We start from the raw sequence: 25,939 nt of genomic DNA on the forward strand, positions 1-25,939 counted from the left end.
GATTCGTCTATATGGTGATGAGTTTGGTGTTTCTTACATCCTCCACATATTTAGAAATGCAAGCTGTGACTGACTCAGTGTATGTGTCCAAGTCAATATGGTTGTTTGTCACAGCAGCCTCTCTTAACACTGACCAGTCTGTACAGTCGAAGCAGTCTTGTAGAGCTAAGATTTCTCCCTCAGGCCAGATCCTTGTTTGTTTTCAAGCCAGTGTACTGGTTTTCAGAATGGATTTATAAGCTGGTACCAACCTGATGGCTAGGTGGTCAGACCTCCCTAGATGTGGATAAGGTTTGCTTTATATGCACCTTTGACGTTAGTGTAGACCTTATCCACTATATTTATACCCTTGTGGCAAAGTTTACATGTTGGCGGTAGTGGGGTAATACAGCCTTTAGGTTAGCCTGATTGAAGTCTCCTGCAATTACTATTGTATGCTCTCAATTTCTGTTCTGCAGGTCACTTACAGACTGATATAAGGTGGACAGAGCATCACTGATATTTGCATCAGGTGGGATGTAGGAGGCTGTGATGCATATTCCATTGAACTGTCTTGGCAGATAGAAGGACCTGCATTTTAGTGACAGAATTTCAATGTTTTTTCAGCAGAAGGTGGTGGTCACTACACAGTTGCTGCACCAGTTGTTATTAACATATATGCACACTCCCCCTCCTCTGGACATGTCACATAGTGAATGAATTATGTCTGCTCTGAATAAAGTCATACACTCTACATTTATTGTGCTATCACTGATATTTTGGTTTTACCACATTTCAGTAAACACAAATAAATTGCTTTTTCTCACCTTGTTTTGTGAAGAGAGTTCCAGTCTTAAGTGATTCATCTTATTTTCAAGTGAGCATATGTTGGCTAGTAGTATGGAGGGCAGTGCAGGCCTGTGAGGGTTTACCTTCAATCTGACTGAAATTCCTTCTCTGGTGCCTCTTTTCCTTAATCTGGTACATCTTTTCCTTTTTTTGTGACTACCAGTTGCCATGAACGTGCGATCTCCTCGAAGTTTGCATTCATCTCCCTGTTCCAGCAAAATCCTTAGCTGTTGTAGTTCCTGTAGTATGTTTGAGCTTGCAGGCCTTACTGTAAGAAGCTGATCAAACTCACAGCATAACGAAAATGCAAATCAAATTTTTAACAGATTCTCGGCACTGTAACTTAATCTAACCATGTTGCCTTCCTCTTTAACTGCTTTTCTTGAAGTTTCTGGTAAAAAAGAAGACAAAAGAAGCATGAGATCTGAAGCAGCTGCTGCCATTTGGGCGCCCTCCCCCCGTTTTTTTGTTGTGGTAAAATGTCTTGCAATATAAAGTGTCTTGGTAAAATGAAATCATGTTTTGGATATAATAAATCTGAAACTAAAAATAACCATTTAGAGTAATGCTGGGTCATTATCATGCAAAAAACACAAGTATGATGAAAAAAGCATACTTGTTTTCATAGTTAGTTACTAGGCGTGTAGTGCAAGAGACTATTGAGGAGCCTAGCTCAATTTCCCAACCGGCCCAGAGCACTGACTGGTGAAGTGACTTGCTCAAGGTGACTCAATATGCAAATGAAGTCTGAGGGAATTGAACTCTGCATCACATGAAGCATCTTGTTAACAACTCATATCCTTAATCTTCTGCACAAACTAGCAGTTTAGAAATGTGGTTGCCCTTGTAAAGTCTCATTGCCTTTGGTAAAGAAGCACTTCAGGAATAGGCTGCACCATTCATACTCAGTTCAATGAATGAAGTGCCATAACATGCCTCTTCAGCTTATGCAGCATTATTTAAATATATTTAGCATTCCACTAGTCCATATGAGGACTTCCTGCTCTGCCTAATGTGTTATCACACTGAAGGAAGCACACAAATCCACCATGATATCAATTTCTCCTTCTTTGTAACATGTTACATTATAAGTCAACAGTTAAACTACTCATGTGCCGTTGCATCCATTTTAAAAATGTTAGACTGCACAAACATCAGGGGTTCATAGGTTAGTACTAGGCTAACTGCCCTTGTGAGCCATGTTAAGCCTAGCCAATTATCCCTTGTCAGACTCAAACCCTGTAACTTGTGTTTGTAAAGCAAACACCTTAACCATTAGGCCACCCTCCCAACCTGTTAGATCTATGCTCCTGTCCAAAACATAAGTGATATTAGGCCAAGTGCACTCCCACTTTTGTAAACATCTAGATCTTCTAGTTCATGCATCCTAACAACCAAAATCAGAGGAACTACTGGGCAGTACCTGCTAGGTGAGTGTAAAGTAATGAAAGGTGACTAATGTCATTACTAAGAAGGCAAAAAGAGAGCAGGGAAGGCATGGGCTAAAAGTAAAAACCAAAATGGGATAACCAAAATAGTTTGTCAGTAGAAAAGCTTGCTTATATGGCAGCTGGCCTTTATTACTTGTGTTAGGATGCTTATAAACGGACAGGCTGAATTTGCATTTAGTATTATCACAACATGTAGGTGTTGTTAGGATGCTGGAAGATGGTAGAAGAATTTATATGACTCTTACCTAAACAAGTTTTGGTTCTGGGTGGACTTTCACAGTTACACACCTTAGAGTTGGTATGGAGGAGGCAGTAGATGAACAATGGATTTTTGCTGAGGTAGACCACCCAAGGGAAAGATGAGGTCATTATCAAGAAATACATGTGGAATAAGATTGTGTTGGGGCTCTATTACACTTTCAATGACATTCACTATGGTTTTACATGTGCAAGGTCTCTGCTGCTCTAAAGCAGCCTGTGCAATAAGTAATGTAGTGTAGCAGAAAATGTTGCAATACGTGAGAGATACATTTACAGAGTACCTCGCAGAACAAGAGAAAGCCACTTCAAGATGTTCCTCATTTATCAAAGTGGAAAAATAATGAAGGAAAAGCAGGGAAAAGCTGCACAGATGGTGAAACCAGGCTAAAAGTCATCAGTTTACTTATTCCCAATACAACCACCCATTTGCAAGACAGTAAGTTTCCAGGGCAGTATGTCACAAATGTATGCATACCTGTAAGTTGTTAAATCACATGTGCAGGATTTTAAAAATTAATTTCTTTTTTACATTGCATAATGGCTACTTGTGCACATAAAGATATCTTGTAATAAAGGTAGAAGAATTTAATCTTCTTAGCTACACAGTGCAAGGTTCTTTATTTTATAGCTCCAGGGCCTAGGCAGAGGTGCAGTGTGATGAGAAGATCAGTACCACCTGTACCGTTGAGAGTGAATGGGGCATGATCTTCAGATTCCATTAAAGTACTAGTGCAGTACCAGCATTCTGGAACAAATGCTGGTACTACATTTGTGGTCACTGCTGAATCACTTCAGCACTTTGTGTGTGGAATCTAACTGTAGCAAGCCATTCTTTTGCAGCAGTTTGCTGTATTTTTTTTGCCTTCCACCCAGAAAGAGCCTGTGTCCTTACACTTGGAGGTTGCCCAATGAAAGAGCTGCGGTGAGTGTAAGAACACCAAGCTATAGCTCTAGTCTTGGGGTTAGGCTGCTTTCTTGGGACTGCATGGGGTTTCTATTGATGCCCTAGTTTCATCCCAATAACATAATGTTTGGTTACATTAGATAGTTTGCATATATGCTATTTTTACCCTTGCCATTGCAGGCATATCCAAAAAAAAAATCCCTTCCAAACACAGCTCTCGATATATACACAAAAACTTTATAGAACATAAAAAAGTAGGTTAGCACTTTCACAAAGACCCCTCTGCTTCTTCAGACCATTCTAACAAACACTCAAACAGCTTTGTTTAAAAAATACATTCTGGCCAGTCCCTTGTTAGTTAAAAAATCATGTGTCAAGACTCAGTTATGACATCAATCATTAAAGCATACTAAAACACAATAATAAAAGGTGCTACAAACCCTTAACAATATGAAAAAAGAGAACTTCTATAACACCTAGGACAACAGTTGCTCAAGGTGGTTATTCTTTCATAGTGTTTAACTTGTCCCATGACTCACTGTATCAAATCAAACATATAAAATGGTCAAAGCTCCTACAATCTTAAACATAAATGTGTATGATCATATCTCCATCACTAAGAATCATTCATTTGGCAGAGCCAATAAATATACAGAAACACAGTATAACAGATCAGTTATTCAAAAACTAAACAACTTTCTTATAGTTTACAGAAACTTAAAGACTCAAACATAGAATTAGAGGACAATCACATGACTAGCACTGGCCAATAAAGATCAATACAGCGGTCAAGCTTCCATTCATTTGAATGCTCTAAATTGTAGCAAACAGTAACATATTCATAAAAGCTAAAATAAACATCCTGTACTAAAAATATATAAAACATATATATATATATATATATATATATATATATATATGTATATATAAGAAATCTAGTATAATAAAATACAAAAAAGCAGACAAAGCAACCAGCGACAGTTCTTATACAGGACTAAAGACAGCCACAAATCTAAAAGTGACCAAAAAGCTACATATATAACAAGCTTCCTTTCACTGGTGCAATGCTGATAGAAATATTTAAGTAATGTGCAATAAATGTGCATTTCGCAAACACAAGGATATATTTTTCATATAAGGTTTGCAAAACTGCTTAACTGAAAAATATGGTAGGTTGAGATGGTTATATATTGCCATTCTACATTTTTATTGCATTCCTAGTGTACTTTTTTATCAAATGATGTATTATTTTGGATTTTTTCTTTCAAAGCATCTCCTGTAAACTGCTATCATCAACGGGGCCATGCCAGTCAAAAACAGGTAATAGCATTCTGTGCAGCTTTTAGAATTTTCAGAAGTAACATACTATTAATGTGTAAGCGTTTTATTAATGAGTTGCTTGCTAGCCCATTTGGTGTAACTTTATAAAATATCCTACATAATACAAAAATCTTTTGTACCCGAAGAAGAGATACTTTGGCATTCAATGTTTTATCGTATGTATGTAGTTGCATTAAGGTGAGACAGGATAGTAATAATGGGAAATGTTAATACTTGAAACAGAGGACGGAGCAGAGCATATCACCTTGACTTTTAATGAATGCAGATCAATGACTCTTTAAAGGTTGTGAGTCTACTGATACAGCATATGGTAACATTATAGAATGTGTCCAGGCTAAAAAATATATTACTGGGGAATATCAGAACTACCAGATAAGCATAGCACATGTGGGCCATGTGATATAATCAAACAATAAACATTCAGTGGATGGATGCAGAGCATCTTTTTATAAGCATAAAGGTATGTTTCATTCACAGTATGCCTTTTCAACTGGTTTATTATTTATCAGAATGGATATGTTCTTGATTTAAAATTAGGGCAATGTTCTACATGCACACGCATGCACACACACACACACACACACACACACACACACACACACACACACACACACACACACACACACACACACACACACACACACACACACACACACACAAACACACACACACACACACACACACACACACACACAGCTGGATGCCATCCAGCATGGGGTTAAGGCACCTGACAGGTAGAAGTCAGATATTTTAGTCATGTGAAGTCACATTGGTTATAATTTTTTATTTCTTTTTTTCAGAAAAACAAAGGCGGACTGAAATATGGATATATGGGCACTCTTATTAACATATCAGGAAAGAGAGCACTGAGAACAACCAGAGACCTGAAGCAACTATAAATTCATAGAATAGTGAGTGGTAATCAGATGGCCCTGAACAGGAAAAAATTCAATTACACCAACTTTCAGAGAGCTAGAAGAGAAAAATATTAAATGGGCAGACATAATGCATTGTTGCTGCACAGAGGTATGGGGGACAGGTAATATATCAATTAAACTCCTAATATAGCTAGAAAACTGAACAATATTTTGATAAAGAATCAAAACGGTGGCCTCAAATTGTAATAGGTATAGTCTGAGATGGTAAAAAGTTTAAAATGGGAAATGCCTCAGATATATTGTCTGCAAAAAGTTCAAGAGGTTCTTAAGTGTATCCATATTCATCAAGGATAGCTACACCTCCAGGTTAGTGACACAGCATGATACCTCTGAGATCATCCAAGTGCAACTAACATTGGGCAAATCTGCAGTGCAAATTGTGGCCTGCTACAGATCACCCTTCATGACCCAGGACCACCACTCCACCTTTCTGGAGACTCTGGAAAACATGAAGGTCCTACCAAACACCCTGATATTGGGCAATTACAATTACTCTACCATTCACTGGGAAAACTACTCGAGTACAAATTCCCAGGCCCAGCACTTCCTAGAATTCATCAACTCAAATGCCCTGGATCAGCTAGTAAACTCCCCTACCAGAGATTAAAACATGTTGGACCTGGTTATCACCAGCATGGGTGACAGGTGTTCCACACCGGAGGTCAACCTGTCACTGGTTAGATCAGACCATAAACTAATCACTCTGGATGTCCACACCCCAGCAACAGCCCCAACTAAGGAAACCACAGTAAAAAACGTTTCTAAAGCAAACTTCACCTAACATAAGACAGAGGTGGTAAGTTTCACAGCCCCCACGCTAAAGGATAATGCAGCCCAAGATGCAGAAACATTTACAAATGTACTCTATGAGCACCTACAAGGATGCATGGGTCGTGCTATCCCTAGCAAAACCAAGACTCACTCCTCTAAGAGAAAGAAACCAGTTTGGTGGACCCCTGAAATAAACAGGCTATACAATAGAAGGAGGAAATTAGTTTAGAAAAAAAAGCAAATTCCAAGAAGGAAAGACATTCCTGATCAGTATCAGTAAGAAACTGAGGTCCCTCATGAAATCATCCAAGGCTAACATCGAAAGAAAAATAGTCAAGGATTCAAAAGATAACCACAAAGCCTTCTTTAGCTGTGTTAAGAATCTAAGTGGCAACTCGCAGATATGCACTGAACTAGTGCAAAATAGCACAAAATATACTGAACCTACTGATATTGCCAACATCCTGGCTGATAGATTCAGTGCAAACTTCACCCCTCTCTCACCTCCAAAAGGGGCCACAGCAATACTGGAAAAGTGTAGTGTCCCAAAAATTACAGATGCACAGATGAAAACAGCCCTTTCAAAAGCCACAAACACAGCATCAATGGGACCAGATAGTGTCCCAGGCTGCATCTTGCATGAACTACAGAACGAATTAACCACCCACCTAAACACACTATTCAACCTCAGCCTCTCCACAGGCTACATGCCCATAGAATGTTGCACAACAACAGTTATTCGTCTCCACAAAGGAGGGGCCACAATGGAACCTGGTAACTATTGCCCCATAAGCCTGACTAGTCTGGTCTGCAAGGCTATGGAGCGCATCATCATAGAACTCATTAACAAAGACATTGGGAACCTCCAAACACTTGACCTGACCCAGTTTGGCTTTGTTAAGGGGAGATCATGCCTACTAATCCTGGTTGACTTCTTCGAGACAGTCACCAAGGCCATAGATGAGGGAAAGGTGGTTCACACAGCCTACCTTGACCTCACCAAGGCTTTCAACACCATTAAAACTTACCAGCCTGAACATAAACCCCTACATCATGAGATGGTTTGCCAACTGGCTTACAGACAGAACTCACACAGTAAGAATAGAGGCTCCAGGTCAGACTCTAAACCAGTCACAAGCGGTGTCCCACAAGGCTCGGTCCTGGGACCCCTACTGTTTGGCATATACTTCTCAGAAGTACAGGCAAACACAGGAGGACTATGGCTAACCAAGTTTGCCAATGACTGCAAACTGGGAGCCATAATTGAATCTCCGGCTGACACGGGCATCCTCAAAAAGGGACTTACTGAGATGGACACGTGGTGTCAAAGTCATGACCTCAAGCTAAATGCCAAAAAATGTATAGTCATCCCGTTTGGGAAAAACAAAACACCTACGAATTACCACATAGGTGGCAGCCCTCTTAATACAGAAGAGGTAATAAGAGATCTGGGGACCCAGGTAGATAGTAATCTCTTCTTTGACAATCATATTGCCAAAGTAGTTAGGAAATCCTTCTATGTGGCCCATCTAATTACTAAAGGATTTGCATCTTTTAATAAAGAGGTTATAGTGCCCCTCTACTCGTCACTCATCAGACCCATCATAGAGTACAATGCCTTATTTGGGATGTACCTCACAAGACACTTCCAACAGCTGGAAAGACTACAAAAGTACCTCACCAAGAGGATTACTGTCCTCAAACATATGTCCTATGCAGCCCGACTGAAAAAACTCCGGCTGTACTCAGTGGCATATCGCTTACTCAGAGGTGATCTCTGCCTGACTTACAAAGCCATGTCCAACTCAGAATTGATGGACATGCTCCACCTAAAGAAACCCAAGTCACTCCGAGCCAAGCATTCTAGTGAGCTAAACCTCGCCACAACAATAAATAGAATATGCTGGAGGGAAAGTTTCCTGTCACAGAGACTCCCCATGCTTTGGAACAAAATTCCAAATTACATCAGGCAGAGCCCCTCACTAACACTCTTCAAGAGAAACCTTGACGAGTGGATGGGTAACAGAAAATGCACCCTTGGGATCACTTCATTGGCTCTGCTTGACAGAGGATTAGTTAATTAATCAATGGGGTGGTGAAAGCCGACACACTCTGGCTAGGCTTGTAAATGCACTCGAGCAGATAGCCTAGTACCTACCTATGAACCTATGAACCTAAGTGGGTTTATGCATGTAAAAGTTTAAAGATCAAGAAGTTCTTAACAGGGTTATAAAGGTAAACCTTTAATGGTATCTTTTAAAGTTTATAAAAGCAAGGTAGAACAGGCCTGCCTAAAGGCATCTGATGAAGAAAGAGTTAAATCAGTTTCTAATTTACATGAAGATGGGTTTGGAGGTAGGTTCCTTCTTTGTGATGTGCTTATGGGGATGTACTGAACAAGACACCCAGTCACTGCAGAAGACAAGGGTTAAACAAAAGCATGGACATCTGTTGCCCAATAGATATTCCTTTAAGGATGAACTTATCTATGCCATCTTCAGCATGGAAGAGCAACTAGCCATAAAGGAAGCCAACCTGATCCCTGCAGTTGAATGCCATGTGTAGATGATAGGATGGCCCAGAATAAACCTCAGGGTCAGAAATAGGCCTTATTTGTTCCCAGACTGTCAAATTAATTCACATTGCTATGGTAGGAACCCTTTTGGCGAATTTGGCATATTTGTCAAAACTTGTCTAAGTGTAGACTGTGATCATTTCCACCAAAAACATCTTCCTTTATTCTAAACAGTGCTTGTGTAAGGATGTCGCTTGTCTTTCAATTATACATTTGTGAGCTATGTGTTAATTCACCGGAGATCGCACACAATTTTGTCCAGGAACTTCTAAAGGGAAGAAGACATGTTTACATATATAGTTTTGTCCAGGAACTTCTAAAGGGAAGAAGACATGTTCTCATACATACATGAATACAGATATTTCAAGCACGGGCATGAATGCCCTAATAGCCTGACAATATACCAAAACAATTGTTCCCATAATAAGTGCCCAGGCTGTTTTTAAAAATATCAAAAACTAGTACTTGCTTTAATATAATTTATTAGTCTATTTCCTGCATCAGCTGCTCTATCAGAGAACCAATTAGCACAGCTCTCTTTCCTATAGAATCTGATACATAGGTTGCCTGATGATTCTCTGATACTTTTTGATTCCCCAAACATTCTCAGAAGTAGTTGTCTAAATAGCTTATATATCTGAATAAGGCCTCCACTTAAATATCTATATGAGACACAGCACAAGTTCAGATATTTTAGTCATGCATAATAACTTCAATTTTCATATCCATGAATGCCCTTGGTATTTTTCCACTGTACTCTTTCCATTTCACTCACGCTTGTATTTTTGTAAAATGTCCATATTGTTATTCCATACTTAAGTTTGGGTCTAATGCAGCTAACAAACAACTTCATCATTTCTGATTTCCTAGATTTTATAAATCTTTTTATGTGACCTACAGATCTCATTACTCACTGGGTTGATATGATTTGAAGAAATCAAAGCTGTATCTACCCATATACCCAGGTCCTTAAATGAATCTACAGTTTCAATCACTGTGTGCTGTCTTAAATATTCATATTACAATTTATGTCTCTCAAATCTCAAACACTTAGCTTTTGATGTATTCATCAGTATATTATTCTCTTATGCCCAAATAGTCAATTTAGTCAAGTTCATTTGCAGACATGCCTTATCTGAAACACATGTAATCACTTTACCACTTTCAAGTCATGTGTGCAGACACCTCAGATGAAAAAGATCTGAAAGATTCAGTCTAAATAAGTATGGGCCTAGGATGGAGCCCTCTTGTGCATCTTGACTAGAACCAAGAATTTCACATGTCCAATTGCTGTATGATACTTGCCATGTTCTATTTGTAAGCTAAGTAGCTATCCATCTTACCAAGATTATATCAATACATAGTTGCTCTAATTTATTGAACAGTGTTTTGTGTATGACCCTCTCAAATGCTGAAGTTAAATCTGTATAAATTACATCACACCACATTTTTCTTATTTATAACTCTTATTATATTGTTATAGAACATAATGTTACAGGTGGTGATAGATCTATTTCAACATAGTCATGCTGATATATGGTTTTAAGTTCCAACATTTCCAGTTCTGACAATAACTTATCCAATATTACCTTCTCCATTATTTTTTCACAACATGAAAGTAGACTTAAGGGTTTTTATGACTCTGGGTTTGTCCTACTCACCTTCCACTTAAAGACAGGTTTAAGAAGTGCATGTCTCCAACCTTGAGGACTCTCCCCATATTTATATGAGCAAGTAAATAATATATATAATGGTACTATAAGTTCTTGCTGAAGTGTTCTCGGGTCATTATTACTATTTCTGTCTTATCTCTGTGTTTGTTTGAATCCATTTTGTATTTTTCAATATAATCTAATTTAATTTCAGTATCTGAGGTTACCTGGATGTCACTAGGGCAAAATATCACCCATTTTGTGTAGCCAAACTGTTTAGCATAAGATTTTGTAAATATATCTATAATCTTTCATGTCTGAGAATAAATTTTAGAATCTACCAACAGTTTGTCAGTTTGTATGACTTTACTCCTTTCATTTCTCATGTGTCTATAAAATTGTTTCCTATTATGCTTAATATCTTTATATACATTTTCTTCAATTATTTTTTTATTGATCTTGTCTCTTACTATGCTTAATTTTGTTTGACCAGTTTGTTTATTTCAGTTTTCAAAGTTGTAGTTCAAATTCTTTTTCTATTTCTTATTTTTTCTCTCTCTCACCTTTATCAATTATCTTGTTCTTATAGAAATATATACTTCTGATGATTTGTGCCTAGATCCATTTTTTTTACTTTTCATTCAAACAATTTCTCTTTCAAAACTTTCCACATTTATTCTACAGTTTTTCCACTGAACACATCACTCCAATTAGTTTTACTTAATGACTATTCTGCTTCACTTATACTCTGTTATTAATCTTCTGTGCATTGGTTTAGATTCCAGTTTGGAAAAAAATATCTAGCAACAAATTAACTTTTATAAATGTACAGCAATTGCGGTAAAACATGCCATGAAGTAACAGTAATTTCTTTAGAACACAGTGTCCAGTATGTTCCATTCCCAGGTAGTTTTTTTTTTTTTCAAGTTGACGCGATTATTGTTCCTGAATATATGTTGTGAATAATTTCCATACTAATGTTGTTGAATCAATATTATTGCAGTCTGTTTCAGGTAAATTAAAGTCCCCAGCCACTATTATACTTGCAACCTGTGATCTTGGGCACTGATATTAAAGGCTAATACTTCATATTGAGGCCTTTAATTAGTACGTCTGTTTGTGACAATTGATCTAATAGACGTTATCCTCAGTCCGCAGTATATACGGATTGACAAATTTTGTCACTCAAATTTATGAATAATATGTAGAGAAATATTATCACTGAAAGTGTGTTTAACTCATGATATATATACTTTATTATATTTTTTATAATTTTAATAATTTTATCAGTGATTAAATTTAAATTTGACTGACAATGAACTTATATGCCTGAGTATGGGCGTTGTAAACTCTTAAGAACTTGTTTCTTTAAATTATAGAATTACTATCGCCTTAATTGCATGATTATTGCTTCACTGATTGTTTAATTGATACTTGTTTTTGTATATAAGAAAAAGGCTTTTTCTGTTTAATTGTAACCTGATGAAGCGCACCTGTGTGTGCGTGAAAGCGCTCGCTCTACATTAAAACGTTTTTACTTTTCATGGTGGTTCCTTGCAGTCTTTATTCATACTTGCAACCTGTGTTTCAAGCAAGAAATGTAGAATTCTTCTAAGTCATCAGCACTTAGCACTGGTGGTCTATACACTCCAGCAATTGTTATATGTTGCAGGATTGCCTTTATGTCCACAGTTATACAATCTACAGTATTGGAGTTATCACTGAACATATAATAATCACAGGTCTCATAACTGCCTTTAGTCCCTATAACACCGCCACCTGTTTTTTTTTTTGGGGGGGTTTTTTTGTTAGAATGTCTGTTTTCCAGTCATTGTTCTTTAATCATGTTTCACAAACAATAACAACATAAATTGTGTGGGAATGGAGCAAATTTTCCAATAAAAAAACGTTTTATTAATACTCTTAACATTAACAACCATCAGATATGCAACAAATGATGTTATCTGTGAAATGTTAATTTTTTGACCTGGTGAAAATTCAATTTTTTGACCTGGTGAAAATCCTGCCTTGTGTTTGTCAAATATGGCAAAATATCTGCTGCCAAAATTCTCTTATTTATTTTATTTTATTTTACATTTGTTAACCGGGCTAGTCTAGCTGGATATATGCCCATTTTCAGTAGAGGCCTGGGGAGAAAAGCTCCACACATACTAAATTACAAAGAGACAATTTACAAAAAAAATAAGTACAAAAAGAATATACATTTAGTAACATGAAAAAAACAAAATACCTAAGGAACATACTAAAATATAGTTGTTCAGTAAAAGCATTACAAAAAGTCAAGATTAGCAACATGGTTTCGATAATCTGTTGGAGAGAAGAAGTAGAACAGGAGATAAGAAGGGAATACAAAGGAGGAAGAGAGAAAGAAGCAATAGTCTAGTGAGGAGAAGGGTAAGAAGGTGTAAAAGAGGACAGGGGAGAGAAAAAAGGAGGAGTGGATCAGCATGAGGCAATAAGAAGAAGGAATAAGTATATTTACTAAGTATAGTGTAAAGTTCTAGTAGAGTAGGGGGAAAGAAGAAGGTTAGCTGATCTTGACTAGTGCATGCCATCCTATCTGCTCATCTGTGTGCCCAAAATTAGGCTTAGATGCCCTACACATTTCCATTTTTTTTCATTTAGGTATTTACCCACAAAATATTTTCATTCATGGTGACATGACTCTCCTTTCTATATGTGATTTGTAAAAAAATACTTCCTTACACTTGTACAAGCTATGCTATCTAAGAGCGGTGTAAGTTCCCTACCAACAGTTAGACAGTCCTTGCGGATGAGATCATCTGTACTGACATGAATAAAAACTTATCTGTACTTCCTTACATTAATGCCTTCTAAGGCCTGGCTCAACCCTATATTTGTGTTCATTGCAAGCATAACACTATTTGATGTTCATTATCTTCTCTGCAAATGTAAGTATCAGTTCCTCTATTAACTGAGTCTCCAATTACAAGAATATCTTCACTTACCAGATCTGAAGAATCTCCAACTTCTAATTCCGTAATATTTGCTCTATCAGTTGTGACAAAGGAATAATCTTCAAATCTCATCCAGCTGACTTTTTATATCAACAGCTTAAGCCATGTTATCAACGTCTGTCTTTCTCCTCTTTTTTTTTCTTGCAGTGATGTTCTTCAGTGCTTCCATGTTCAGTTTTGATTTCTTCCTTTTTATCTGCCCCTTGTCTCTTTTTTCTACATTCTATTTTGGAAAAAAATATGCCTTTTTTGTAGATTGAAGATTTTCTGACAGAAAAATGTTATTCCCTGTAATCAGTATGTTATATAACAAAGCAATCCCTTTTTAATATATATTCTCATTGCTTTACAGATATCTATCAAGTTCTTTTTTCTTCCTTGTTATTTGTTGCAAACCTTTTCCTTTATTTTATTTTTTTATTTCCTTCTAAAATCTTTGAATCCTCAGATTCCTGGATACTTGTATCCAGAATCCCAAAGTTGTCAGTGACATTATCTTGTCTCATAGGGGCTGAGGTATTATTACAAGCAATAGAAACTTCCTTTCCTAAATGTGTTTCATTTGCCCTTTGCCTAACAGTATTTATCTCACCAGTCCAGTCATTAATGTAGTAACAACAGCTCTCCCAGCCATGCCAATTGCACAAGTGCAATCATTATCAGTACGTCTAGATTCACTACTACTAATGGTAAACAAATCATCCAACTTTTGACACGAGGAGCACAGATCACCAGTGTTATCAGTTGTTACCTTTAAATGTACATAGCATTTATTACACTCTACAAGATATTTTGTGCTTTAGCAAATCATTAATGGTACACTCATTTAAGGAATCTATATTCAGCTGCAAATGAATAAAAGGTTCTAAAAGAAAAGAATTATCAAAATCAGTTACACAGACTTCAAAAAGCACTTAAATCAACTTCCATGAGAAAAATCACGAATAATATACAATTAAATATTACATTAAGTACAGGGAAGGTGTTTGTACAGGTTATGAAAGTCACACAAAAGTTGGAATTCTTTACTATCACTCCCAGATTTAAGGAGCAATCAATAAATCACTAACAAAGATAGGATTTAGATAAGTTCTGGAGTCATATTTAAGTACATTTTTGAACTGTTGCATTTGAATCCTTTGCTGGGAACCAAAGACAAGATAGTACATGTGATGCCTGAAACCATGCTAACTTAGTTCATTCTCTGTAAATTCCCTGTCTTTCTCAGTGCTTTTAGTCACCAAGATATATACCAGTAGTGAAACTCCCCTTCAAAATAAAAAGGAGCAAATGCTGTTTTTATTAGGCATTCCATCCATAACAGAAATGCACTGTTTATTCATTTCTCTGTTCCAGCAGAATACTGTTCGTGTGTGTGTGTGTGTGTGTGTGTGTGTGTGTGTGTGTGTGCACGTGTGCAAGTGTGCGTATGCATATGGTGTGTATGAATGTGTGTGTGTGTGTGTGTGTGTGTGTGTGTGTGTGTGTGTGTGTGTGTATGTGTGTGTGTGTGTGTGTGTGTGTGTGTGTGTGTGTGTGTGTGTGTGTGTGTGTGTGTGTGTGTGTGTGTGTGTGTGTGTGTGTGTGTGTGTGTGTGTGTGTGTGTGTGTGTGTGTGTGTGTGTGTGTGTGTGTGTGTGTGTGTGTGTGTGTGTGTGAGTGTCTGTGTGTGTGTGTGTGTGTGTGTGTGTGTGTGTGTGTGTGTGTGTGTGTGTGTGTGTGTGTGTGTGTGTGTGTGTGTGTGTGTGTGTGTGTGTGTGTGTGTGTGTGTGTGTGTGTGTGTGTGTGTGTGTATGTGAGACCTGAGATCTATTTTTAAAGGAAATAATGTCAATTATTTCTACCTCCTGCAGGCATTTATGCCCTTGAGTGTATGATCAGGTAGCCTATTATGTAAACAAGTCAGTAGCTTTTATTCTTTTTACTGGAAAGTAAAGGTTTATTGTGTGTAAGTAGCCCCACCCTTATATTACACTAGAATCTCTTGTTGTACCTGGTCTGTAGCATGGTTTATTTCTTTGGCATATCGCATGCTATTTATAGCAGAGCCTCATTTTCTCTCTTTCTTGCCTCTAGCTTCTCTCTATTTTTTTTCCTTATTGAACTTAGTTACACATGATATAATTTTGCCTGCAAATTTTTTACTGCTTTCTAATGTCCCATACCTCACCCTATGACTTACTTTTGCTACTTTTACCATCTCTTTTTCTTTTTCATTCATAGTGCCCCTTCCTCTTTCTTTCTAACTTCTGTTTATGCTTTTATAATTCCATTGTTCTGCTTGTTTAAGGGATTCCCAATCCTGTGAAGTTTGATCTTGTAATTTTTCTATATCCTCACAATTTCGGCATGTCTGCACGCATGGGAAAAGTGTCTGAGGTGATTTTATAGTACTGGAAGGTTTCATGAGTGAAGAATAGGCAGGCCAGGCCTATTTAGTAATTGGTAAACACTAAAACAACAAACTTAATAAAACAAAGAAAGTCCAAATGGCACTGGCGACCAAACTTCGTTTAATGAATTTAAGCGCTTTTCGACTGTTACAAAGCAGCCTTCATCAGAATACAATAAGAAGAACACCAGCTCCATTTAAATAATATAAACAACACAAAAAAGCGGGAAATTAATTCATCAATTAAATTACATTAACCTCTTAAAGTGAACTTATCAATGACATATTAAAAACCAAATATAGAACTGATAAATATAATCATTCCAAGAATACATTAATAAAACACTCTTATAGATATTTCTAACTAAATTATCTGTCTAAACTCTTTAACTTTAACAAACTACTAATAGAAATTGCATCATTCAAGCCAGGAACATTACAGGCAACTAGCCTGATTTGCCATTTTAATTCAAGTTCGTACAATCTAAGTGCATATGGACCACCTTGAAAAATCTGAAAAATACTATTGATAACCAAGAATTTAAAATAATGGTTACCAAACATGGAAATATGCTTGGCTAAAGCATTGTCTGCCTTCTTATGTTTAATAGCATACATATGCTCATATACCCTATCGCGGAGCATCCGCTCCGTCTTACCGACATAGAAAGCAGGACAACACATACACCTAGCCAAGTATACTATTTCTTTTGAATTACAATTAAACTTGCCATGTAATCTATATTTGTAATCATTGACAATGAAGGAGTTAGATACATCTATCTATCTATTTACACATACTACAAGCCTCACATTTTACCATTCCTGGTGTTTTAACACAGGGAATTGAATTAAACGCTAACATATCCTTTAAATTATTGAACCGTTTAAAGACTATTTTCGGCCTCTCTCCAAGTTTATTTAATAAGTTCTGGTTTGATCTAAACAAATTCCAATTCTTCTTAATTATATTGATGCAAGAATTACTCTGCATACAAAATGTAGTGATAAAACTACTAGCCATATTATCAACCCCTAAAACAGTAGACACTACACTGTACACACAAAGGGCAACTTGTTAGAGCAGCTCGGATTTCCACCCAAGACGTAGATTTTGAAGATGAATGTGAATTTTTGAGAACGGCATTCGAACATAGAGGTTACCCGTTAGATTTGTTGGACAATTTAATACAAGAAGTTAGGATGAAAAGAGTTAACCATGTTTATGTACCTTTGTTGGTTGTGAAGTCTGCTGTTTTAGATGATATTTCTAACTTTGAAGAGTCAGTTCATCCGTCTATGGGTGTAGTGTCTACTGTTTCAGGGGTTGATAATATGGCCAGTAGTTTTATCACTACATTTTGTATGCAGAGTAATTCTTGCATCAATATAATTAAGAAGAATTGGAATTTGTTTAGATCAAACCAGAATTTATTAGATAAACTTGGAGAAAGGCTGAAAATAGTCTTTAAATGGGGCAAGAATTTAAAGGATATGTTAGCATTTAATTCAATTCCTTGTGTTAAAACACCAGGAATGGTAAAATGTGAGGCTTGTAATATGTGTAAATACATAGATGTATCTAACTCCTTCATTGTCAATGATTATAAATATAGATTACATGGCAAGTTTAATTGTAATTCAAAAGCAATAGTATACTTGGCTAGGTGTATGTGTTGTCCTGCTTTCTATGTCGGTAAGCCGGAGTGGATGGCTCATGATAGGGTATATGAGCATATGTATGCTATTAAACATAAGAAGGCAGACAATGCTTTAGCCAAGCATATTTCCATGTTTGGTAACCATTATTTTAAATTCTTGGTTACCGATAGTATTTTTCAGATTTTTCAAGGTGGTCCATATGCACTTAGATTGTACGAACTTGAATTAAAATGGCAAATCAAACTAGTTGCCTGTAATGCTCCTGGCTTGAATGATGCAATTTCTATTAGTAGTTTGTTAATGTTAAAGAGTTTAGACTGATAATTTAGTTAGAAATATCTATGAGAGTGTTTTATTAATGTATTCTTGGAGTGATTATATTTATCAGTTTTATATTTGGTTTTTAATATGTCATTGATAAGTTCACTTTAAGAGGTTAATGTAATTTAATTGATGAATTAATTTCCCGCTTTTTTGTGTTGTTTATATTATTTAAAAGGAGCTGGTGTTCTTCTTATTGTATTCTGATGAAGGCTGCTTTGTAACAGTCGAAAAGTGCTTAAATTCATTAAACGAAGTTTGGTCGCCAGTGCCGTTTGGACTTTCTTTGTTCTATTTAGTAACTGGTGTTAGGGGAGTGCAGAGGTATGGGAACTCACTAAGATTTTTTCTAAAGAAAGTCAGCAGAAACAGCATTAAGAGAGTTTGCTATGCATAAATGTTTCAGTATGCTTGTAAACAATAAGTAATAACTGTACCTTATGTTTTAGCTATGTATATCTTATTGTTGGGTATGATTCTCTGGAATGTCTTGGTCTGTATTTCTCTAAACATACTTAACAAGGTTCAGTAGACATCAGTGCAAAAAGAAAAAAAATACATTTTTCCACCCCTGCTTCTAAAGCTTTGCTGCTTTTCTCTCTTAGCTACAAGTTATATGAGTGTGACTTTTTATCAAGGGGTATTTCCAGGTGAAATTCCATTTTTGTAAGCTGAAATTCTGAGTCATTCCTATGACTCAAGTGTAATTTCCTGTTATTACCATGACTTCCTTATACCTTTTTGTGCATCTTATTTATAAGTGAAACAGAAACAGATTTTAAGCACAGAATATTAAAGAAAGTAAATGCTTTACAGGTAATAAACATGAAACGTATGAAAGTTATAATGAATGTGTGCCTGGACTTACTAAGAAAAATTCCATTAATTCTTACATTTTCCAGTACTCAGACAGTCCATATTTGGGAAATGTATTTTGCAAAAGACAATGGAAAAAAATCAATGTTCCTGCTTTTCATTTTGACTTTTTTGACTGCTGATATACACATCTCTGCCATTGTCCATGTTATTAAACCTCTTGCAGTCACTTCTTTTTCATTTACTGTTTGCTATTTATTTTTTATTATTATATATTCCAACAACTGCCTTCTATATTTGCAGTTATGCCCTTGCAGCGCTTCCCTTAAGCTGTAAATAGGAATACTTTACTGTCTAATCAGCAAACAATTCCAACAATAAAAAGTAAAAAGACTACACAACATTATAGGCTTACATGAGCTCAGGTACAAGCTTAAGCTTAGTACTAGATAGCCATAGCCACATCACCTGTGTTATGATAAAGATAGACTAGTCCGCTCTTTATAGGAGATTATTAGTATTAATACCAGAAATTAATTTATAGGTTTATACAAGGCTACTGACTGCTGGGGACATTTAGAAGTTTAGCCTTGCAAACCAAATTTATCCTAAGAGTTATTGTGCTTAGAGGTTATTTTAAGGCAGGTGCATATTACTTAGGGGATGAATTAATGACTGTCTCTGTCCATCAAAGACATAAATGTCAGACAAGGGGTGAATTTCCAGTTTGATATCCAGAGGTCCAGGTTGCACTTGAATAGGGTTAGAGGAGAATTCCATTTCACATACATGGGATGCCTATTCTAGAGAATGGGGATTCTCTGAGATACATATCTGTCACTCCAACATGTCGTATTTAAGTTGCAAGCAAAGTTTAAATCCTTAGATCTAGTAGTTCTGGCACTGTTTGTTTTGTGGATATGCAAAAGGTCCATCAGAGCTGGATGCAAGGATGTCTTGTATCCCAGATATAAATTGTCTATCAGCAGTCTGTGGGAAACAAAGCAGAGAGACAGGGCTTTGAGGTGATCTGCATAGGATATCACTGCCTGTATTCTTTTCTGTGAGAAACCTTTGTGGGCATTCCAGTTGTTGCATCTGCCTGGTCAGGTAAATACCAAAGAGGGTGCTATACTTAATCATGTGTCTGATGATGGCTGAATTCAGTGGCATGATGACTTCCCTGGATCTAGATGCCATGCCATTACTTATAAGTTAAACAACATAGAATGATTTTCTTCTAACCTTAGACACATGTTGGTCGAAAGCAGATGGCTATCAATATGATTCACTAAATCCCTGACTACTATGTCTATTTTAGGAGTGTTTTATCAATGAGGTATTTTCCCTGGGTGGCTGACCTCCCAAAATGTATTTCTTGATATTGAGTTTTAAGCTATGTCTTTGGTACCAGTTATTTCTCTGTGTTAGACCTTCCTGTAAGATATTAGTATATTGGGGGGGGGGGGTTGTATGATTTCTCCTAGTTTGCAATCTTCTGCAAACTTGGTAAGGCAGAGGCCTTTGACATTGGCCTTGACTTCCAAAAATATATGCCAAAGAGAAGATGCCCTAGCTCAGAGCCTTGGGGGACCCCACTGGTGACTGGTCTCTTTGTGGAGGTGGTCTCTCCAATCCCAACTTCCTGGATCCTGTCTGGGAGCAAGCTAGATATCCAGCAAGTTACATAGGTACTTATGCCCAATTCCTTGATTTTTGTTTCAATGCCCAAGTTAGGTATTGTATAAAATGCCTTAGCTAGGTGGAGGTAGGCAGTATGTATCATTTTGTCCTCATCCCTTACCTTGGTGACCTTCTCAATAAAGTCCACCATGTTCAGTAGGCATGACCTGCCTTTGATGAAACCAGATTGGGTTGGATCTAGTGTTTGAAGGTTTCTTATGTCATTGTTAGTCATGTCAATTACAATTCTTTCCATGGGTTTGCATATGAGACTTGTCAGACTAATGGGTCTGTATTCCCCAAGATTCATTGATGTTCTGCACTTGCAGAGGAATGAATGTTTCAGACATCCATTCACATGGCACAAAGGCTATGCAGAAACAATGGTTGAAGAGTGACACCAGTGATCCTGATAGGTCATATCTCAAGCTATATAGGAGGCATCCTGGGATAATATTGGGGCACATTAAAGCTGCATTATTGGCCTGATAGTTGGAGGGATTATGTTAGATGGTATTTCCTAGGGGGAGGGGAGTAGATGGAGATGAGAGGAGGGCAAAGTGGAAGCTGAATTTGTCAGTCAGAGGATTTGCTATATCTTCCAGTTCCATGAACATGGCTCCACTTATCAACAGTTCTGCACACTGGTGTTTGCAGAATTTGAGGTATCTGACATAGCTGAAGAAGACCTTATGGTTGTCCTTTGCCTGGGATGTCATATTTACCTCAAAATTTGCTTTGTTGGACTTAATTAGTCCTTTTAATTGCCTATTTAGTGATGAAAGAGTTCCTATCTTTTTTGTTGTTAAACATCCTAATTTTAGCTATGATTTTTTTTCCCTTGATGCAAGACCTGTTTGATTTTGGATTCCATGGGGTTGGTTTGCTTTTTGAGTTAGTTTTGGGCTTATGTCTGGTAGGCACAATTACTGACATGGCTGTACAGAGCTTGTGTGAATAATTCTGCATTGGCTGCTGTGTTATCTGGGTTTGAAGAGGCTTGGAATTTTGACAGGTTATCACTTAATAAAAGGCAGTTTGCCTTGAAATAGTTTATAACTGCTATATGGTTTGCTGGGCTCACACAGATGATTCTTATTTTGAAGGAAACTGCTTTATGGTCTGACATTAAGAGAAAGGAAGGTTGCCACATTCTTCCATATTTGTGAGCACCAGGTTTGGGTCTATATTAAATCAGTGAACACTTAGAAAAGCGAACGCTGATTTATCAACCCCATGTAAATGAAAGCTTACAATCCTGAACACTCAGAACAACGATTTTTTTCCCAGGGAAAAAAATTGCCATTCCAAAAAAGAAAAAAAAAAAAAAAAACTTTAAAACATTACATAAAGTGGGGAGCTTCGCCCTACACAATCCCCGACGTGGGGGGCTGTGCCCCCCACATCCCCTACTTAAATATACCAAATCTGAGATTGCACTAGAGTGATGAAAATGGCAAAATACCGAAGGCGGCTAAGCGATTTCTTTCCCAGGGAAATAATTTGCTTATATGCCATTTCGCGCTTTCAAGTTCGATCAAGATGCATTCAAAAGAATGCATCTTCGATCATCTAATAGGGAACCACCAGATTCCATATGTTTGCACCTCTAGTAATTATATGCACTATATGGTACATGGTGTTTGTGTTTACAAAGTCTAGGAATCTCTGCCCCTTCAAATTTGGGGTCATGTAAGATTCCCCGTTTATGGAGGGATAATTAAGACTGCTTATGAGTATGGTACCTGATTGAATGGTGAGTGTCTTCAATAGGTCTAAGTATGAGCTATGGCTTTCATAGGATATACAGGGTGACCTATAGCTTGTTAGGATATGGTATGGGACTTTGTCTATGTTAATCTGGACATGGAAGAACTCCAGTGTGTCATCCTGTTTAACCAGCCGAGAGGCATGCTTGTTACTGATGTTGATCGAGACAGCTCCACTTTTAGGCCATGTATGTGCAATTGCTGGTCCAGATGTGTGGAATGCACAGAAGACTTGCAGTGCTGGGGTACTCTCTGTAGCTTTAAACTAAGTATTGGTAACTGCACAGCTGTCTATATTCTCCATGGTGGGAAGAACTTGGTGGGAGTAGAGTTTCTTGTTCAGACACATGACATTGAGCAATAGCACCTTTAGATCTCATTGGGTAGATTTTAATGTGTTGGAAGATTTGTCAATTTGGCATTGCCTAAAAACAGGCTCTTTGGGGGAAGGTCAAAGGTTTAGCCAAAAAAGTTTAGAGGGCACAGGTGCAGACCACCCTTGACAAAGCAATGTGGTTTGTTAACCTTGTCCTCCTCCGCTGAAAAATAATGTATCCCCCTAGAATGACACTAAAAACTAAGCCAATTACTAAAGTCAACCATTTTCTGTTCATACTGTGGTATCATCCTTGGTGAAATATGGCATTATCCTTGGTAATGGTAGAATGCTGTTCCATGCTATGCACATACCAGCCTGTGGTTTACTTCAGCAAGAATGTATAGTAGTACCATTATATCTATTATTTACTTGGTCATATAAATATGTGGAGATTCCTCAAGATTGGAGACATGGACTTATTAAACCTGTCTTTAAGGGAAAGGGTAGTAGGACAAACTCAGAGTCATATAGACCCTTAAGTCTACTTTCATGTTGTGGAAAAATAATACAGAAAATAACTATTGGATAAGTTGTCAGAATTGAAAAGGGTGGGACCTGAAACCATATATGAACATGCATATGTTGAAAATAGATCTATTACCACCTGTACCTGTAACATAATGTTCTATAATAGTAACAGCTATGAATGAAAAATTGTGTTGTGATGTAATTTATATAGATTTAACTTCAGCTTTTGACAGAATGATACACAAAACACTGATCAATAAATTAATAGAACTCGGTACTGATGTTATCTTGATAAGATGGATAGCTGCATGGCTTACAAATAGGACATGGCAAGTATCATACAGCAACTGGACAGGTGAAATCCTTGGTTACAGTCAGAGTGTTGCATAGGGTTCTGTCCTACGTCCTTACTTGTTTAGACTGTATCTTTCTGACCTAACTTTTTCATCTGAGTTGTTCTACAGTCTATATGCAGAGGATCTGAAATTTGTAAACTGATTCTATGTGTTACAGATAAGGCATGTCTGCAAAAGAATTTGATGAAATTGACTATTTGGGCACAGGAGAATAATATGCTGATAAATACTTCAAAAACTAAACATATGAGATTTGGGAGACATAAATTGAAAAGTGAATATTTAATACAGCACACAGCGATTGAAATTGTATTTATTTAAGAACCTGGGTAAATGGGTAGATCCAGCTTTGAGATTTTCCAATCATATGAATCAATTGGTTAATAAACATTATATAACTATAGGTTGTATATAAAGATTTATAACATCTAGAAAATCAGAAATGAAGAAGTCATTGCTTGTTAATTACATTAGACCCAAACTTGAATATGGAATAAGAATATGGAAACCTGATAAGAAAACAAGCATGACTAAACTGGAAAGTGTACAGCAGAAATATACCAAGGGCATCCATGGATGTGAACATTTAAGTTATTATGAAAGACTAAAATATCTGAACTTGTACAGTGCCTCTTACAGATATTTAAAGGAGATCTTATTCAGTTATATAGGGCATTTATAGACAGCTATCTTCAGGAATGTTTGGGGTTATCAAAAAGTAATAGGGAATTATCAGACAACCTATGCAGAAGATTCTATAGGAATGAGAAGTGTACTAATTTGTTCATAACACAACAGCTGATGCATGGAACAGACTATCAAATTGCATTAAAGCAAGCACTAGTTTAGATAATTTTAAGAACAGCCTGGACACTTATTATGGAAACAATTGTTTTGGTATATTGGCAGGCTAGAAGGGCATTAATGCCATGCTTGAAAGATTTCTATGTATGTACTGAATTTCACACAGAGTGTAAATTTAAAATCCAGTTGACTCTAAATTTACTCATGAATTAGCTTTTATATACTATAGTATAGGTTCATTGGTATATACTATGCTAACAATTATACTGAGGGCTTTATAAGCCTAGCCATGCAACTAATATGTATCCCATGAGTTATTGTGCCATAGAGGTTATTTTAAGGGGTATATGTTATTTATGGTATAATTTATCAGCTGTCTCTGCCATCAGAGACATAGGTATTATACCAGGAGTGAGTTTCTGATTTCTCATCCAATGGTCCAAGTTTCTCTTGAGTAGAGTTAGGGAAGGGCTCTGCTTCATGTGACTGGAGACTTATTCCAGAGAATAGGAATTCTCTGAGATATGTTCCTGTCCCTTCACTGTGCCATATTTAAGTCACAGGCAAAGTTCAAATCCTTAGATCTAGTAATTCTGGTGCTGTTTGTTTCATGGATATGCAAAAGGTTCATCAGAGCAGGATCCGAGGATTATGTGCTTGCCAGGCACAAATTTCCTGTCAGCAGTCTGAAGGAAACAGATTACAGAAATAGAGCTTTGAGCAATCTGCATAGGACATTGTGTTTAAGCCTTGTATTCTTTTTGTGAGGAATGTCTGTGGATGTTCCAGCTGTTGCATGTACCTGGTCAGGTACATACAGAAAGGAGCATTATACTCAGTGGTGGGTGTGATGATGGCTAAGTACAGTGGCATGAGGACTTCCATGGACCTAGACGGCATGCCCTTACTTATACATTGAGTGACATAGAATGATTTTCTTACAACCTTAGACACATATTGTTCAAAAGCTAGGTTACTATCTACATGAGTCCCCAAATCCATGACATCTGTTTCTACTTTTAGGGGTGTTCTGTCAATGAGCTAGTTTTCCTGGGTGGCCATCTTCCCAAAAAGTACTATTATGCATTTCTTGACAGTAAGTTTTAAGCTGTGGCTTTGACACAAGTCATTTATCTGTGTTAGACCTTCCTGTAAGATTTTAGTATCTTGGGGGAGGGTCTAGTCCAGCACAACTACATACAGAAACCTATTACACTTCTCCAAATATAAGCAGGAGGGCAAGCCTCCCTGCAACCCCCACAGCCCCTGCTACTTAAATATATCAACTCCGAGATCGCACTCCACAGAACAAAATGGCAAACATACCATTACATTCTTCATGGCTGTCTGTTGTAACCATAGTCATGTTCCCTTCTAACTTGCTATACTACAACATAACTCATCTTAGTGTAGTGTAGTTATGTTTGGAGAAGTGTAATATGGTTTGTCTTTTATTTGTTTCTGTATGTAGTTGTGCTGGAATTTAGTAAGTGTTGGTTTCCTGTGTTTTTTTCAATGTTATGAAATTCAATGTTTTCAGTTTTCAATGTTTTTTTGGTCTCAATGTTTT

The 25,939-nt window shown here is 37.0% G+C and overlaps 1 protein-coding gene across 2 annotated transcripts in view; it reads right to left on the reverse strand.

Annotated features, from left to right (window-relative positions):
- Positions 1–25,939, reverse strand: part of LOC122809234 (probable E3 ubiquitin-protein ligase MID2) — a 367,361-nt gene that overhangs the window by 285,135 nt on the left and 56,287 nt on the right. The window contains exon 1 of one of the 2 annotated variants that reach the window (XM_044080545.1): positions 807–1,211. The exons of the other annotated variant lie outside the window; for it this stretch is intronic. Within the exon in view, the coding sequence (XP_043936480.1) occupies positions 807–998 (192 nt within the window). The 5' untranslated portion in view covers positions 999–1,211. Of the gene's footprint in view, positions 1–806; positions 1,212–25,939 lie in introns of those variants that run through there. 2 annotated transcript variants of the gene reach the window in all.

This window comes from Protopterus annectens, chromosome 8.part0 (assembly GCF_019279795.1).
Source record: "Protopterus annectens isolate FY-2018-M chromosome 8.part0, PAN1.0, whole genome shotgun sequence".
NCBI classification, from domain to species: domain Eukaryota; kingdom Metazoa; phylum Chordata; order Ceratodontiformes; family Protopteridae; genus Protopterus; species Protopterus annectens.